This window comes from Ipomoea triloba, chromosome 1, assembly GCF_003576645.1.
Source record: "Ipomoea triloba cultivar NCNSP0323 chromosome 1, ASM357664v1".
Lineage (NCBI taxonomy): Eukaryota > Viridiplantae > Streptophyta > Magnoliopsida > Solanales > Convolvulaceae > Ipomoea > Ipomoea triloba.
The window spans coordinates 11,328,353-11,346,137 of record NC_044916.1 but is presented as its reverse complement, the minus strand read 5'-3'; the positions used below and the strand labels follow the sequence as shown (position 1 = coordinate 11,346,137).

Sequence of the window (17,785 nt, the reverse complement as noted above, 5' to 3'; positions counted from 1 at the left end):
AATCACGGATTAATTAGAATCCATGATTGCAGGCAATATTTAGAATTTGCATCTGAATTCAGAAGCAAAGTATCAACTTGACCTGCTCTTCAGGAAAGCACATTTAAGTAGCTCATACATATTTGGTATAAATGAAAACAAGAAATGAGATTTTTTTCGATATCTTTAGTTTGATGCCTAAGAACTTAGATGTAGTTGTAATACTGCAAAATTTGACCTAACAGAAAGATTGCATTCTCCACCCCTTCAGTTACTTTTCAAGAGGCACATAAAAATTCTATCTAGGTACTGAAAGCAGAATAGCATTGTTTGAACTAGTCGTTAAACTTGCAATGACTAATGTAATGTGAAATGTCGAGGTACATTATAGGAGGCGAAGTCTTTGATGTGCTGAATAATGGGATTGCCCTCCTACATTTCTGCCCGGTCCCAGTCAATTGCTTTGCCCTCGAATTCATATTCACTGTGTTGAATCCTGTTTGGAGCCAGCCTACTCATTGTTGCAAGACCTAAGAGAAGAAGAGTGTTAGATTGTTATCCTTAGAGAAGATATTGAACAACATACAAGGTATCCAGATAGTGCATTTTCAATTGCTTCTAATCTAGGGCTTCTCACTTTTGTGGACGTGTCTGTCAAACCATACTAAAAGATTGAATCCAATCAATTAGTTAGTCTAACTCATGACTTTATAAACTCATATATTTTCAATGTGGACTCTTAACACTCTCCCTCAAGTGGACAACCGGCCATTTTGAATTTAACCAGTTGACTACTTGAAATTGGATTGGACACTCCCCTTAAATGAATTGGCCATGACAAATCACTAGAATGAAATCAGTGAGATTGAGACTAAAATTGTATTTACCTTCAATCATTCTGTATAAAGAAAACCACCATCTATCTCTGGACAACTGGTAGTTATCCAGTGTCTCTTCAATTTCTTTATTGTGCTTCCCCTCTAAAACCCCTTGCAGAGTGACAACAGCGTCCTTTGTTTTCCTGAGGATATTCACCTCGTCTTCAATTTCCAACTGCAAAAGGTCATTCTGCGATGAAGTCAGACTAACAGCGAGTGCATATTGTGCAGCAGCAGCCCAACGAGACGAGGCAAGCCATCTCCTTCTGCCATCGAGTTGGTTTTCCTTCTCCGATTTCTCTCCTCCCTCCCTAAGCACTAAGCCCCGTAGATACTGTGCGTTTGCAGCTCCTGTACTCTGGACCATCCTGTAAAACGCGCTTTCTTCATTCAGTAGCAGTGCTTCTGGTGTGTTATACTCTAGGACCTGAAGCAAGAATGCAGAAGAGACCAAAATGAAGTAGGGTATAAAGAGTGAAAGTGCAAAACCACAAGTCATTGGCCAATTTTATTGTAACTAAGGTATTAGACCTGAAAATCTTCAAAAAGCCATTCAGGTCTGTTGGGCAGAGGCCTGTAAAGGGCCAAGTCCAGCAATTGGTGGCTAGAGGATTGTTGGACAGAGGCCGGTGACGGGCCAAGTCCCGAAAATTTATGGCAGTATATAAGGAAATAAAGTTGAGTCTTCACTGTGAGTTATAGCTTTTGGCATAGTGATAAGCGCTTGATGTTAACAAGGTCATCTAAATACCATTTGCTTTCATACCTGACCAGAATCAAGCAGAAGAATGCGGTCGCAATCAATGATTGTATTCAAACGGTGAGCAATAATGAGCATCGTGCACGATTTGAACTCCTCTCGTATGGTCTTCTGAATAAGAGCATCGGTTCTGACATCAACAGCAGCAGTCGCTTCATCCAGAACAAGAATCTTTGATCTGCGAAGCAATGCTCGAGCAAGACTCAATAGCTGCCTCTGTCCAACACTGAAATTCTCCCCTGCCTCTGAGACCTTTGTACATCAATCAATACAACCTAAATTAGCATAGCTTACAATAACATTAAAGCTACAAGTTGGTCAGACTGTCCCTTAATGGGATCGGCCTATTGGCCTTCCTAGTTTGAGTTAGTCAGCTATGGGCAGCCTAAGCTGGTTTACCTCCTTGTGGCCCTTTGTCGGCTAGGGTCACAAAGCGGGATTTATCCGGTGCACACCCTCGAGTAGTGACTGTGGGCAGTGTTGAAGATATGATATATACCTCAGTGTCAAGACCTAAAGAACTCCTCCTGATAACGTCTTTTAGATGCGCCCTTTCTAAAGCTTCCCAGAGATCAGCATCATTATGTTCATTGAATGGATCAAGGTTGAATCTCACACTTCCTGGCAAATATAAACCAAACTATGTTGAATGTACATTCAAATGCTCTACCACATTTGAATCAGAGAAATCACCAAAGTCCATTCCGATGCAATTATCTGATTGTGTGTACCTGAGAAAAGAACGGGTGATTGAGGGATGATTCCAAGAACTTTTCGAAGGTCTGTCAATCCAAACTTCGAAACATCATAATCATCGATTATAATCCTCCCTCTTTCCAGTTCCACGAGTCGAAACAAAGCATTAAACATGCTAGATTTTCCTGCTCCTGTTCTCCCGACTACTCCAACCTTATCACTCGGGGAGATTGTAAACGATATACCGTGCAGAACAGGAGGAAGCTCGGGCCTGTAACGTAAGACAACGTTTTCAAACTGAACAGATCCTGCTGAAGGCCACGCAGGAGGAGGGCGATTGCTTTCAATAATGGCGGGCCCTTCTGAAGGCAAATCAATGTACGTGCCAACTCGCTCGACAGCATTCAAACTATTCTCAGCCAAACTCGCGAGTCTCAGAACAGCAGTTAATAAGGACGTAATATTTAAAGCGTAACTGAGAAGCAAACCCATGGTAGAGGCAAACGCCTCCTGGTTTTCTGCCCTTCCGTTCTGCATCACAGCAAACGTTGCAGTAAGCCAAATCATGATGCCTCCTAAAGTCTCGAGACGGATTGCAAGCCAACGATTTCCACTCATTGTCACGAGAGTGTATCTAATGTTATTATCCATGGAATTCCCGTTGATCATCGCCATTCTGTCATAAGCTTTATATGCCCGGATTGTTGGGAGACCGTTCAGCGCTTCTCCAAATTGTGCATACACGGGAGATCTGGAGATTGAATCCAGACGCTTCACTTCACGGGCAGTGCTCTGTCAGAAACAAATCAATCTCACATAAATACTAATTACCATAAATGAAGACTTTAGGCGATGCTTTGAAATATAAAATATGCAAACAGCGAGTTAAGAAGCTCACATACCTGATAATACAAGTAGGCGCCATAGAACAAAACTAGAAGTGGCAGTATGACCCATAGCGACATTGTGCTAACAATACCAATTAGCACGAATGTTGAAAGAAGTTGAGCGATTTGGCCCATAAACATATTGGCAAATGGAGCAACATTGCGATCTATGTCACCCAGATCCTTAGCGAACCTATTGATAATCCTTCCGAGTGGATTTGTGTGAAAGAAGACCATTGGAGCCCTTAAAATCGAGTTCAACATAGCATCATGCAACCTTCTGGCAGCAGCAAGGCTCGACGTGATCAGCCAAAAGGAATTGACGAGTGTTACGAAAACCTGAAATGCAATTGTTTTATCAACACAATTTAATTTCCCTATACCCTTTTAACTTTTCAGTCCTCATTCCCCCCTCAAGTATAAGCGTAAGAAACATATTATCTTATAAAGAAATAAAAAATGATACAAGCATATATACTAGCTATAATTGATTCAAAATTTCAGCAGCGAAAAGTTCTGCATGACATACTTGAGCAAATGATAGAACCGAATAGATCAGATTGTAGAAACCCGAACTATATCTTGTTGAACTGCTTTCATCAGTCCAAAAGCTTAACCACATACTGCTTGCAACCCGAAGAACTTCTGTTGAGACATAGCACATTAATAGTATTAAAACGGCCCAGGCACCTCCCAACGCATTCTTGTACCTGCACATCAAATGAATCAAGGAAAATGCAGATGAGCCAAACCACACTAAAAGACTAAATCCAATAAATTAGCTAGTCTAACTCATAGCCTTATAAACCCATATATTCTCTCTTATTTTTCAATGTGGGTCTCTTAACAATAGGCAAACGTAATCCTTAAACAAATCACAACTTCCTACTATGCCATATATTCAAACGCATTTGAAGCCTCTCAATTCATGTGGCATCCATAATAGAAATATTAACCTCAGAAGTTATCACGAATTTATTTCACTTCAACATGAAGAAGAAACTCAAGAAAGCCTGGAGATACTTCAAAGATATCATCTTTACCTTGCTAAAACGTTCCAGCTCACGACACCTGTTTCCCGCTCTTCCTGTTTAATAAGAATGGATTTTCCTTCCTTCTTTTTATTTGTTTCACCCGCATCTTTAGATGACGCATTTGTCTCACCATTAACAGGCTTTGAGGTTTTGTCACCAACCATGTCAATGAATTCATTATTATCATCTGCATACTCCTCCATTTTTCCCGCGTTTTCCATCAGTCTCTGAAATATCGCACCATTGTTCGAGAGATATTCAAAGGTACCTTCCTCTTTCACTGTACCATCATGGACTACTATAATTCGGTCTACTTGTGAAAGAAAATGCAGCTGGTTTGTAACTAGAACTCTCGTCCTGCCTCGTAATTCTCCCCTGATGCATTTCTCGAAAACCTGGTTAAGAAAGTGCGAGTTATACACCATTAAGCTTCCATTGGGAAGTACAGTTTTAGGAAATGCAATAACAAACTAAGTACTTATAGGAAGAAAGAAACGAAAAAAGCTTTCATAAGGAAACTAGGTCTTATATTGACTAACAATAACTTTTGGTAACTCATGATACTAATGATTATGATATGTCAAATTAGGACTTAACTTCTTCAAGATTCAACTGAATACTTAAGAACAAGTGATTGCTAATCTTCAAGAAGTGTACTTTTTAATATCAGAGGTGAGTTGTTTGCAAGCTTGATTTAGATTGGAATGAATTAGTAAAAAATATTTAATTCTTTGAAAAAAAAAAAAAAAAAAAAGTTACCTGACGGCCCACATCAGCATCCAGTGCACTTAAAGGATCATCAAATATGTAAACATCGGAATTAGAATAGACAGCTCTAGCCATGGACACTCTTTGCTTCTGCCCCCCGCTAATGTTGACTCCCCTTTCACCAATTTCAGTAAGATCACCACCCTAGAACAGGTGAAGTTAAGGTTGAAAAAACATTCTGGTCAAGCTAGAATATGAAATAAAGGAGAACAAACAATAACATAGCAATGTAATAAAATGACTTACAGGAAGCAATTCAAGGTCATGTTCTAATGCAGTCACATCAATTGCCTTGTCATATCTTGCACGTTCAAATTGAGAACCGAATAGTATGTTGTCACGCACCTGTAAAACACATTAAGCATCTCATTGGGCCAAAGAAAGTAGGAAATGTCTGTTAGCAACTACATTATCTTTCTAGATGATAAACAGGCAAACAGCAGCTATTATAACCATCACAATTTCAATGCACCATGTTATTGAAGTCCATTAATACACATTCGTTGTTGTTTAGATCAAAACACTTAGCCTAGCAAACAATAAGTGTAATCATCGGGGTAATCCCAGCCAAGCTGGCTAAGGATACAAACTTGTAACAACAAGGTCACGAGTTCGAATCCCAGCCTTCTTGGTTTGAGCCGGTCAGCTATGGGCAACCTAAGCTGATTTACCTCCTTGTGGTCTTTTACCAGCTAGGGTCACAAGGCTGGATTTACCCAGTGCACACCCTCGAGTAGTGGCTGCAGGTTTCCCCCCCCCCCAAAAAAGTGTAATCACGTACTGTTGCATTGAAAATCCAACCCCCCACCCCCCCAAAAAAAAGTGTAATCACGTACTGTTGCATTGAAAATCCAAGATATTTGCGGTACATATGCAACTGTTCCTCTGATGGCAACGCTTGCATCTGTAACTGCAGGAACCTCCCCAAGCATTGCAGAGATGAGCGATGTCTTGCCTTCTCCAGTCCCACCAACAACTGCTACTAAGCTACCAATTGGAATGTCCAAATTGATATTTGATAATGTTGGTTTCTCTGCCTGGATTTGAAACGGAAAAATAAAATAAAGAAATCCCTTTGATTCAGAAAGACGAAATACAAATTTTGATATTTGCATGTATCAGTACTTAGCTTGTCTGGAAAAAGTCAACCTAACCTTTGATTCCCATGAAAAGCTTCCGTTCTTGATAGAGATGGCTGGAAGTCCAGGCTCAAGAGGTGGATTAGGTAGCAGTATTCTATCTTCAGCTAAGAGAAGCTCCTCTAAACGTTTCAAGGACACATTTGCATTAACTACCTGTAAAATCAGTAAATAGTTACTTGCTCACTCCCAAAAGAACTTAAACAACGAGTTGATAATGAAACAAATAAAGGCAAAGCAAAAGGAAGGTTTTGGGCTCAAATCCCATACACTACTTGTCGGTTCAATATTCTCCATATGCCAATACCACGGGTCACTCAACTGAACTATACTGCACATGGGCCAAACCACACTAAAAGACTAAATCCAATCAATTAGCTAGCCTAACGCATGACCTTATAAACCCATATATGCTCTTTTATATTTTCAATGTGGGACTCTTAACACACCCCAAAACATAAAATAATTCAGAGGCAAAAGATAACCATTCCACTTATGATGATTAAATATTTAGGGAAATACAGAAAGGATATTTAAAATATAATTCTGAGGAAACAATATTAAAACTACCCTCCTTTTTCCCTTTTTTACCCTTCTCAAGTCTACCCTGGCATTCTATTATTAATGCTTCCCAGGTTATGAATATGAAAACAAAAATACAGAAAGGATATTTAAAATATAATTCTGAGGAAACAATATTAAAACTACCCTCCTTTTTCCCTTTTTTACCCTTCTCAAGTCTACCCTGGCATTCTATTATTAATGCTTCCCAGGTTATGAATATGAAAACAAAAATATAGGTACGAGGCATTTTGACTTGTCACTCAAATTTTGCATTAACTTTGTATTTGGTGGGTATAGATTCAACAATACCTAAAATAGATAGATCAGCGAAGTGATGATCTCTCAATTCTCAACAAATAAATTTACAACAGCATAAAACACATGCATTTTAGAAAAAGAAAACCTGTGTAATAATATTAGGCAGCATGAAGAGTGGAAATCGCAGCACTGAAAACAAGGAGAGAGATGTAAATGCCCTTGCTGGTGTTAGATCCCCTCCAAGTAAAGTGAACACCCCAAATGAGATCACAATCACAAAAACTGGAATACTATTCAAGAGGAACATGTTCAACTGCAAAAAACAATGGAGAATGTTAAATCAGGCAAGGAGAAAAAGGGAAACTCATAAGCAAGGTCAAAAGAATTTTTCTCTCTCTCTATATATATTAAGCCCAAGTCACTAAGCACTGAGTATGGTTACCCCAAACTGAATTTTCACCACAACTACAGTGAGTGTTAATCTTATAATGTTCATTGCTACCACTTGACTAACAGGAAAAACTAAAAGAGAGCAGAATCCATCTGCATTCTTCCACATATTATTTGTTTTTTTGGGTGACGAGGAAGACCGCAGCCACTACCCGAGGGTGTGCACTGGGTAAACCCCAGCTTGTGACCCTAGCCAGCAAAGGACCACAAGAAGATAAACCAGCCTAGGTTGCCCATAGCTGACCAACTCAAACCAAGAAGGCTGGGATTTGAACTCGTGACCTTGTGGTTACAAGTTTGTATCCGTAGTCATCTTGGCTGGGGTTACCCCCTGTTCTTCCACTTATTTGTCTAGCCAAGAGCACATCCCCATTATGCTCCAGAGAGATAATTATGGAATCAAATATTTCCACACAACCTTAAACTGAACAAATATTTAGGATTTAGGAAGAAAGTGATTGTTCATAACATACTGCTCCTAGCATCTGTGCTTGACGAAACCAATTGAGTTCCTCATTCCGAACTCCCTGAACCTTTGATTGGAAGCTTTCCTCCCATGCATAAGATCTGAAGCATAATATTGAATGAAGTGTCAACTGAATCATTTAGGCAAGCCATTTTAGTTGAGAAAGTTAAAATACACGCTTCGATGGGCTAACATACTTGACTGTGTCCATTGCAGCCAATATTTCATTCATCAGCCCAATTCTCTTATCTGTTCGCTGTAATCCTTCTTTTGTCATTCTCTGCATCTTGCTTATGACAAAAGTCTGGTTGCAATGTTTCAAAATAGAAACCTCTCATTAATACAACAAACAAGAAGATAAATGAACTGTAGACAATTTGAAACTTGTAGAGATCATGAAAAAAAAACACTGAATAACCAGAAATTAACATAATAACTAATGAGGCACACTTCAGATAATATATAGAGCTGCCAACATAGCTACCCAACATAAAATCAAGGGCAGAGTGAGAAATGTCATGACTGTTGGCAAGGAAAACAAACTCACAAGTGGCCTCTTTATTTCTTTTTTTTTTTTTCTTTTTTAATTTCGCGTAAGAAAACTGGGATGAATTCTCTCTCATTATGCATAATAATGGGTACATATACACCAAAAATTATCTATGTATAACCATAAAATTAGGGAGAACTAAAGCTAAAATACTTCATTCCTAAATAGGTTCCATGACTACCCGAATCAAGGGATTTCCACAACTACTTTCATTTTCTTTATAATTACAAGATCATATACTATACTAGTGGCACATTTAATTTGCAGAATAGGCCCATTCTGCAATTTGGTTCATTTTCTATTCCACGGAATTAAAAATATCTATTCTTGAGGAGACCTGGTATTAGACTATTAGTTATATCTGACTTATTAGGAATACTTGAATTTTCATTACATAAAAAATAACCCTTTCATATACAAACACATACATGCTATTCCGGGTATGGGTATTTTTGTCAGTTGATTATTTGTTCCTTTTCCATTCCTTAAACCAACCAAGCAGTGGAATAGTAATCTTGTCCTATTCCATTTCGTCTAGAATCCTATTCCTATTCCCTATAGTTTCCTTTTGTAACCAAATGTCATGTCACGGTAAAAATAAGCCCGCTATAAAACAGCAAAAAAAAAACATTATCCCCTGTGGTCCCTGTGGATTAGTAATATAGACAGCTATACGTAATACGTGGAAACAAAACTATCCTTTTCATGCTTTTCCATAAATTTTCCTCCTCTACTAAGCGTTCTTCAGGATGAATTACAACAGGATTGCATACACTAATTCCAAGATGAATTGCAACAGAAAAGTAATATTTCTATGTAAGCCAATTAAAATAAAACACATTAATGAATAACAAAACTTCAAACCTGAAGGGGGAACATGAGAGCAAGCATAATAGCGCCAAGCAGGGATGCAACCCCCAACTGCTCGTATAGAAGCACCAAGGCAATAACAATCCTAAAAGGGGCTGACCATAAAGTGTGAAGGGATTGACATATTTGCTGTAAAAGATGAATAGTAGCAAGTAAGTCACTAAGCAACATGTTGAGAGTATTATGTTGGATTATCATAATTTTTTTATTTTTTTTATTTTTTGTGGGGGTGGTTGAATATTTTTAATGCAAAGTATACATGCCTGAAGAGATTCAGCATCAGTTGTCATTAAGTTGGTTATCTTTCCAGTTGCAAACTTCTTTCGACTCTCATGGGTTAGCCTCAAGGACTTACGAAAAACTGCAGCAACCTATAAAACATCACAGATCCAAAAACATATGAGACATTGAAAAATATATGGTTATCTAAAATTCAAAACTAACCGAACAACACTACAGCTGATATACAATTATACACGCATGCATACATACATAAATATATAATGCAGAAAAAGATGGGATAGTGACAGGTCATTTCAGAGTGATGACTACTCTCAAGGCATTGATACAAAGACAGAATATACTGTCAAGTGTCAAGCCACTACAAATCAACTTTTTTTTTTTTATCTCTTAGAGGCCATTAAAAGTATAAGGCTCAGTGCATAAATGAGAGAAAGCATCAACTGGAAATTAAGGTAAGAATGGTAGGCATATCATAGATATGAGAGAGAAAAAGGAAACATAAAAAGATGAAAGAAAAAAAATGCTGCAGCATAACATCAGCTAGTCACAGAAAGACAAGCTCAACATGAGGAAATGTATAACTACTCAAACTTAACCCTGAACCACGGAGAAGTAAAGAAGGGGTGAGGAGGAAGAGAGAATGAAGACATCAAAAGCTGTTTAGGTTTTGACAGATTCTGGTTAAAATAAGTGATATCAAGGATTTCAGACTTCAAAAATCAAATCAGGTAGCAACTACAAATTAAAGCACAGAAACTGTAAATGCTACAGACAGAATAAACTACCAGAGTTGAGCGCAAGCGATATCCAACACGCATGACATTCTGAAAATACTGAGCTTCGCACAGCACACCAAATACCTAATTGATATTAGGACAAAACAAGTCATTACAGATATTGGGGGAGAAAAAGGAATTTTATTTTATTTTATCTCAGCAAGTATTAACAAGCTTCATTATATTGGACAGAAAATCTCATCACTTTTTTTTTTAATTTGTTTTGGGTGGGTGGGTGTGGGGGAGGGGTGGGGGGTGAAGTTCATTATGGGATTAGAAAATAATAATGTAAATGTGATTTTAATACGAGGTAGGGCACTGAATTCATACCACTCCCAGGAAAATTCCAAATGCATAGATGTACCCTATCCATGCTGGATCTCCGTTTTGCATAGACTGCAGGATGTGGAAGAAATATGACCATGAGCGAAGATACTTAACAATAGATTGTATGTTACAGTGAAATAGGTTTTTCAATCCAAAGATTAAAATCAGATTCCAAGCATGTTAACGACACCAATTAAACCCCATTGGTCTCTGGTCATTATGCTCCCCAGAAAATTCTAAACTTACACTCCAAGCATTAGAACTTATCACAAGTTCCATCCTTATCTCTATAATAAGATTCATATAAAGGTGAAGCCCCATCAAAATTTTTAACTTGAGAAAAAAAAATGAAAAAGCATTTGAAAATGATTGCACCATCAGAAGAAAAGGATTAAAGGTTAAATATATTTAAAAACCAATTTAAATGCCAAAGTTAGAAGAGCAGAATTATGAATAACAACATATAAGAGTGATGAAACTTAAGTGGTCAAGTTCTAATTTTTCACTAGATAAATAAATGAATCAGAAAACTGTATTAAACAAAAAGTGTAGCAAATAAATTCCTTTACACACTCAACAATTTCACAAATTACCCCACTAATATATAGTATATGAATAAAAACTATTAGAGGATGCAGAGAGGCTCTAATTTTCAGCAACAAATAGAACAATGTAATAGTACAGAAATAACATCTACACATATACTACTGACCTGTAAGAGCTCATTCAGTATAAGTGGCCCAACAAACTGGGAGAGATCGTTGAAAATCTATGTTTAAAGAAGACAAAACAGGTTATAATATTGGTCTCCAACAAAATAACGATGCAAATCATTAGCACAAGTGTAAGGATCTAGTATGCACAAATGTTTTAAGTAATTTAAACGAATAAAAGAATTTAAACATGTAGAAGCAGAGCAGAGGATGAAGTTGAGTTCCAACATCTTCAGAAAATATTTGTAATAATCAAAATATAAGGTCAAGGATATTAAGTACCAGAGTACAAACTCAAGACAAGAAGCCAAAGCATACTGTTTTGCCCCAAATCTCTCTCTCTCTCTCTCTCTCAATATTTTTAAAGGACACATCATCACACTTGATTCAAGTGTACAAGCCTAGACAGATGTGTGCTTAAGTTTTATCTTAACAATAACTAGAATACTAGATTAGTCAATTACCTTCCAGAATCCACCCCACCAAAACCTGCAAATTTTCAAAGAAATGAAGATAATTTAGGGAAATCTTCAACCATGTATTCATCTAAAACCATATTCCAATAAAACTAAACCCATATATCTAGAAATTTCTAAATCAATCTAAAGAAAATTTATCATAATCATTACCTCCCCCCAAGGCTACTATTTAATGCTCTCAAAAGCCATGGTCGAGGTCTTTGAGATTCCTCAGCCCAACACTTCTGAAACCTGAAGAGTCAAACCCATACCTATTTTGTCACAAATTACTCCTTTTGAAATATGTCATTCTAACAGAAGCAGTTTAAAGAAAAGAAACAGGATAATTCTATCTAAACTAATATAGTTCACTGCTTACGCATCGTTGAGTGTTTCTGTCCTATCCCATGTGTCCAGTTTCCAGACATCCTTTTCTGTGAGAGGTCTCTTATAACCTAGTTGCATAAGTGGGTTCATCCATGCAAAAGTTATTGCTGCAAAAGAAACAAAGTGATGGATATTAGTCTAATGGAAGCAACAAAAAGCTAAGACATGCTTTTTTCAAGGAAAAATGTAGTTAATGATTTGGAATTACTAATTAGGTGAAAAAGAGAAGGAAGAAAGAGAGCTATGAAAATAAAAGGATTCCATTGTCAGAGCTAGAGCTGAGTCCTTGGTCTCACTACTCATCACTAAAAGGTATAACACTGTAATAAGTGTTTGATAATCCATATCTTCAAACTACAAATTAATGAACAATGGATAATGATGTAATGCTTTGGTCCTGGAAAAAAAAACCTTAAGTTTTTCATTGTGATGTCATCCAACAGCACAGAATGGAGCTCTGTTAGTCTGTCCCTACTACTTCTAGAAATCTACTCCACAGAATGACCTTTATACCTTAATGAGGACAACATTTGACCATTGTTTATGGGCAATTACATCAGGAAAGTGGATAGGTATGTTAAGAATTTTCATATTTGGATTATGGAAGTCCTACACCTATTTTGGGTACTTTAAATATGAGTATTAAAGAAATAGACACAGTACATTAAGAGAAGTGATTAACATTTGTTTCTCTAGAAATGAACTCATTTTCCAGTGAAGTACTTAGAACCTGAACAGTTGAGTCCCAGGGCAATAATAATAAATTAATGTGATAATGTCTAACCTATGCACCACACATTCTACTATTCATACTTCTATCAACAGTGAAGTACTTGGGCCAATAACACATCAAGATATAAACAAAAATATTGGATGAAGACATTCATATATTACATATCAAGCCAAGCTATCTGAAGATTCAACATTTGCAGATTTCATTCAAAGCAATGCTTTTATCAAAGGACTGACTCATGACTCATCCAGTAAAAGTCTAAATAAAAACCATTCACGCTCAGATAAGTTATACATACCTGAGAGTATGTTGGCTTGCCTCTCAGGACAAATCTGTTCTGCTTCAGGAAGTTCTTCATATGCAGTGTTATCAATAGATTCAGTTCGCACTGGAGAGTAGCCCGGATAGGGATCCAAATCAGGGGCATAAAAGAGCAAGAGCATTCCAAACAATGCCTAGACAACAAAAAAAAGATTTAAATTGGAAAATTTATTCTAAAGAGAAGTTAGTTTTCATCTTTACTTTTTCTTTAGGAGGCTAGCTGAACTCTTTACCAGTAAAGGTAAACCAGAATGTGACAGAACCAGTTTGTGCCCAGGAATGATGACTAAGAGTGTAAATAGATAATCTCCAAGAGAACTGCAAAAATTCATTAGCCTCAATAGGCTATGTGACCTAAATATAGTGGCAAAATTTGTGAACTGAACTTTTAATGCAACCATACATTCTTTGAACACCATTATAATCTAGTTGGGACATGGAGAAATTAAAAGTCAGCCATATCAAATTGAGCCACTACTAGACAACAAGGAGTTAATGGCCTTTCTTATAGTTACCAGTTTGATCTGTTATTAAGATTCAATACATTGTTCATGTGGCACTTTTCGTAGTTCTTGATCAAATTTTAGCCTATGAGGTTAACCTAAGTAAAAGCTATCTCATAGATAGCATCATACACCTGGGGATGGTTCTAGCTCTCTGTCACTAGAGTCAATAATAGATGTGTCCACTTCCAATTTTGATCAAGTCATTACTTATTTAAGATGAACAACCTCAATTAACATTTTGTGAGAAATTACACAGGATCAAATCTTGCAGACATAAGGAAAAGGCGCAACAAACCTGGACAGCAACCTCACTGATGTACAAATACAGTACAGACCTGCACAGAAATTAATGAAACAACAAATTTTAAGCGAAGAAACAACACTGTTGCAGTATTTTCACATGTCACATAAATGTATTTCAGTAACATTTTCACTTCTTATTTACTTGTCAAAATAACAAAAGGAAATTGGAAGGTTAATAGTAACATGCAGTGTTTCTACATATATGCATATAATAATTGATATTTTCTGCAGTGGCAGCAAAAGTTTCAGTAAATTGACCAGAGAGTTAAGAAAATGAATATTGATAGGAATATGAAGTAATTTAGGGGTATAATAACATGAGGTAGTCCCAGTTGTACAAATGCCCATGTGTCTCCCAAAGTGAAATATATGAAATAAGCTCTTCTTCCTATCTGCCACTATGACCTGCTCTAATACCAACCACTCAACTGGGCTATAATGAAAATGGGTCAAACCACACTAAAAGACTGAACTCAATCAATTAGTTAGTCTAACCCATGATCTTATAAAACCCATATATTTCTCTCTTATTTTTCAATGTAGGACCCTTAACACATAGCAAATGTGCAAACCTTGGATATGAATATGGATTGTGAATAATCCATAATCTACCCCAACTTATGGAGTATTCTTATTGGCTTGGATATGCTAAAATGTATTGTACTATCTGTAATCCATAATCCTTGAGAAACGTGTAGAAGCTGGATAATTAAATTAATAATTTCAATTATCTAATTAAATAAGTTTTACCACAGGCACAATATACTACGGAGTAAGAGGACCAACCTACTGTAAAACTCTGCAACAGCCATTATGAGGTTGAACATCACAGCGTCCCCTACCAATGCATAAATTACTCCAAACCTAACAAACCACCGAGTCTCTCGGATGTAGACTTTTGTTTCAATGCCAATCATCACCACCATAGAGAACCATGCAAGAGCTTCAATGGTTAAGGAAATTATCTACAACATAACAATTTGAAAATCGTCATTACTGATCTTACAATAATTGAAAATATTAAAGATTATTAAGAAAAAAGAACACATATCACATTTCAGGCGTTACTGTATTCTCTCTTCTACAGAAAAAATATAAGCAGGCTTTTAAAAGCTCACCAATTTCTCATTGCTTATTTCTTTTATTGTATGGATGCCATACTTATCACTAATTTCTCATTATATATTCCTGTTTTATGCAGATGCCATACATTATTAATTCCTAAATACTTAGTATAACATAAAATGTGATGATCTTAGAGGATTTGGGTCCATTACAGAGTTGTAAATTGTAAAATGTACTCCAAAGAAACTACAGAAAGGAAGAATAAACTCCAAGAGATACAGCACAGCGTTAAACAATAAAAGTGTGAGACATATCAAACCACTACATATTATACGAAGGCACACCACCTCTAAGAAACAATGACTTTCAACTACTTAAACTACAGGTGATAGCATCCAAGTATGCTCAACCCCTTTAAAGCCTTAAAAATTCCAAAGCGGCATCATGTAGTTTGGGAACCGTAAAAATCCAAAACGGAAACCAAGTATGCTCAACCCCTTAAAGCCTTAAAAACTCATCAGTCCCGACTATAGGACATTCTAACTGATTGACAAAAAGACCTTGTTCCTCTTAATTACACAAAATAGAAAGTAACTAGCCATTTTTTAAACCAGCCCCTAACTAAAAACAAATTGGAAGCCCCGAACATCTAACGTATTATTTTCCTTTGCATTTTAGTTGAACCAGCCAGCCCCTTCCACCACCACTCAGCTGGAAAAAACATTAAGTTCTTAAAATTTTTATTAAAAATAAAAAATAAGCATCAATGAGACTAGTTCACTTCTACCCATCAACAACTATCTTATCACATGCCTAAATCAATATGGTACTTTAGTTTTTGAAGCATGTTCTCCTTTTCGTTGTAGGTAGAGTACTATTCTACAACTCTCTCAAACCAAATATAGCAGACATATTTAAAAAATAAAATAATAATAATAATAATAACAACAACAACAACAACAACAACAGAAATAATAATAATAATAATAATTATTATTATTATAATTAGTAACATCAGGCAATCTACTTTTTATAATGACCTTCAGGCACTTCTATTAGTGGAAATAATGACATTTAATGTTAATACCTTTAATGGTGATGGGTAAACTTTGAAGTTTACAACTTAATGAACGTTCACTTAAGGAAGTGGAAAATTATATTTGGGCATTTGAAACTGGAAACATGGACAATTATATCAATAATCAATAAATGAAAATGTTTCCAATTTTACCAGTAGAATCTAGGAAAAGCAAAGAGCATATAATGCAGAAATACCACATTTGTAATGTGTTTTGCGCCCAGTAATTCTAGATAAATAGCATATCAAAGAGTAGGAAGCTGATACCTCATATGGAGCGATACCAGTCTGCCCATCAACATTTAAGGCAGAGATTCGCATGACCAATCTATATAAGGGTACACCGGTGCAATAAGCAGCCAGCAAACCCAACACATAGTTGTAGTATTTCGACTTTAAACAGAACCTCTGGACCGTGAAGTCTTTCTTTATCTTCCATATTCGGTATAGGCACAGCACCAAAATCACAAGATGAGAAATAGATATGACCAGAGAGTCTGTTACACATGGGGTGTAAACTCCAAATGCATTCTCCACCGCTGTTGACCACACCCCATTCTTCACTGGCTGGCAATACCAATCCAATGGCGTTATAGCCATCTTTAGTCACTTTAACTATTAACACCACTACTGTACCCTTTATGATCTCATTGACATTATCCCAAATCCTTATTTGCTTCTGCAAAAATCATAACCCAAAACTATCCTCAAAATACTAACAAATTCACTTTATCTGAATTATCAAAAAACAAAAAAAAAAAAACAAAAAAACAAAAAAATAAAAATAAAACAAAACAAAAACAAGACCAAAAAAAAAAACAAAAAGTATGATTCTAATAATTGAGCACTGCTTGCAAAAAAAAATAGTTGAGCACTGAAGTACTTGCATCTTCAAATAGTCCTTCCTATAAGGCTAAAATCACAACCTCATGAAAATCTTTAAAGTCCACCAGACCCCATCCCCACCCTCCACCACCCCCCCCCCCCCAAAAAAAAAAAAAAAAAAAAAAACCCAAAAAAAAAACAAAAAAACAAAAAAAAAAAAATAAAGAAAAAAAAATTAAAACGTTTGCCCATTGGATTTCAGTATTTCACTTGCATCCCTGAACCTACTTTGATTCTTGAAACAAAGATCAGTATTAAAATCCTGTATCACAGGCACTCTGCTCTCAACTCTCGAGTGTTCATAAACTAAGATGCTATTGATTTAAATAATAAAAATATAACTGGAGGGGGAAAAAAAAGAACTAGAAGAACAAAAATGGGAAATTGTAAACAGATCTTGGAACAGAGCACCAAAAACAAATGCATTGCAATCTTGTAACTAGCATGACGACAAAGCAAGAAATGTGTAGATTCCACCAAGAAACAAAACAAAAGAAAACTTTACAAAGATTGTAGTTTGATGAAGTATGCATGAAAAGTGTTGAGAGTTGAGCTGTAAAGAGAGAGCTTTACCTCTTTCAGTGAAGCGTTTAGAGAGAAGAAAACGTGTATAAATCTTGATGGGTATTCGGTATATAGAGAATCAAAGTACATATTTTTATGAGCTTTTGACATTTTCTATAATTGTGGA

At 36.4% G+C, this 17,785-nt stretch overlaps 1 protein-coding gene across 2 annotated transcripts; it reads right to left on the bottom strand.

Annotated features, from left to right (window-relative positions):
• Nucleotides 1–121: 121 nt before the first annotated feature.
• Nucleotides 122–17,785, bottom strand: LOC116026110 (ABC transporter C family member 2-like). 2 transcript variants are annotated; one of them, XM_031267570.1, is made up of 28 exons: nucleotides 17,668–17,785; nucleotides 16,477–16,888; nucleotides 14,853–15,031; nucleotides 14,059–14,098; nucleotides 13,235–13,391; nucleotides 12,196–12,310; nucleotides 11,988–12,068; nucleotides 11,823–11,847; nucleotides 11,358–11,414; nucleotides 10,649–10,714; nucleotides 10,328–10,402; nucleotides 9,563–9,670; nucleotides 9,294–9,428; nucleotides 8,077–8,183; nucleotides 7,887–7,980; nucleotides 7,109–7,276; nucleotides 6,157–6,297; nucleotides 5,839–6,039; nucleotides 5,249–5,347; nucleotides 4,994–5,146; nucleotides 4,244–4,629; nucleotides 3,730–3,910; nucleotides 3,216–3,539; nucleotides 2,349–3,105; nucleotides 2,117–2,238; nucleotides 1,624–1,869; nucleotides 867–1,284; nucleotides 412–509 (listed from the first exon to the last, which is right to left on the bottom strand). In XM_031267570.1, the coding sequence occupies exons 2-28, from the start codon at nucleotides 16,807–16,809 to the stop codon at nucleotides 412–414; spliced, it is 4,866 nt and encodes a 1,621-aa protein (XP_031123430.1). In that variant the 5' UTR covers nucleotides 16,810–16,888; nucleotides 17,668–17,785. The 2 variants fall into 2 exon arrangements, with proteins under 2 accessions (XP_031123422.1, XP_031123430.1); XM_031267562.1 differs by lacking the exon at nucleotides 17,668–17,785 and having other exon boundaries at nucleotides 122–509; nucleotides 16,477–16,809.

Coding starts and splice junctions, on each gene's coding strand:
- LOC116026110 (XM_031267570.1), bottom strand. CDS start 16,809: ATGGCTATAACGCCATTGGATTGGTATTGCCAGCCAGTGAAGAATGGG. Junction 11,415..11,822: donor GGTGGGGTGGATTCTGGAAG/GTAATTGACTAA, acceptor CTTTAAACATAG/ATTTTCAACGATCTCTCCCA. Junction 3,911..4,243: donor AGCTGGAACGTTTTAGCAAG/GTAAAGATGATA, acceptor TTTGATGTGCAG/GTACAAGAATGCGTTGGGAG.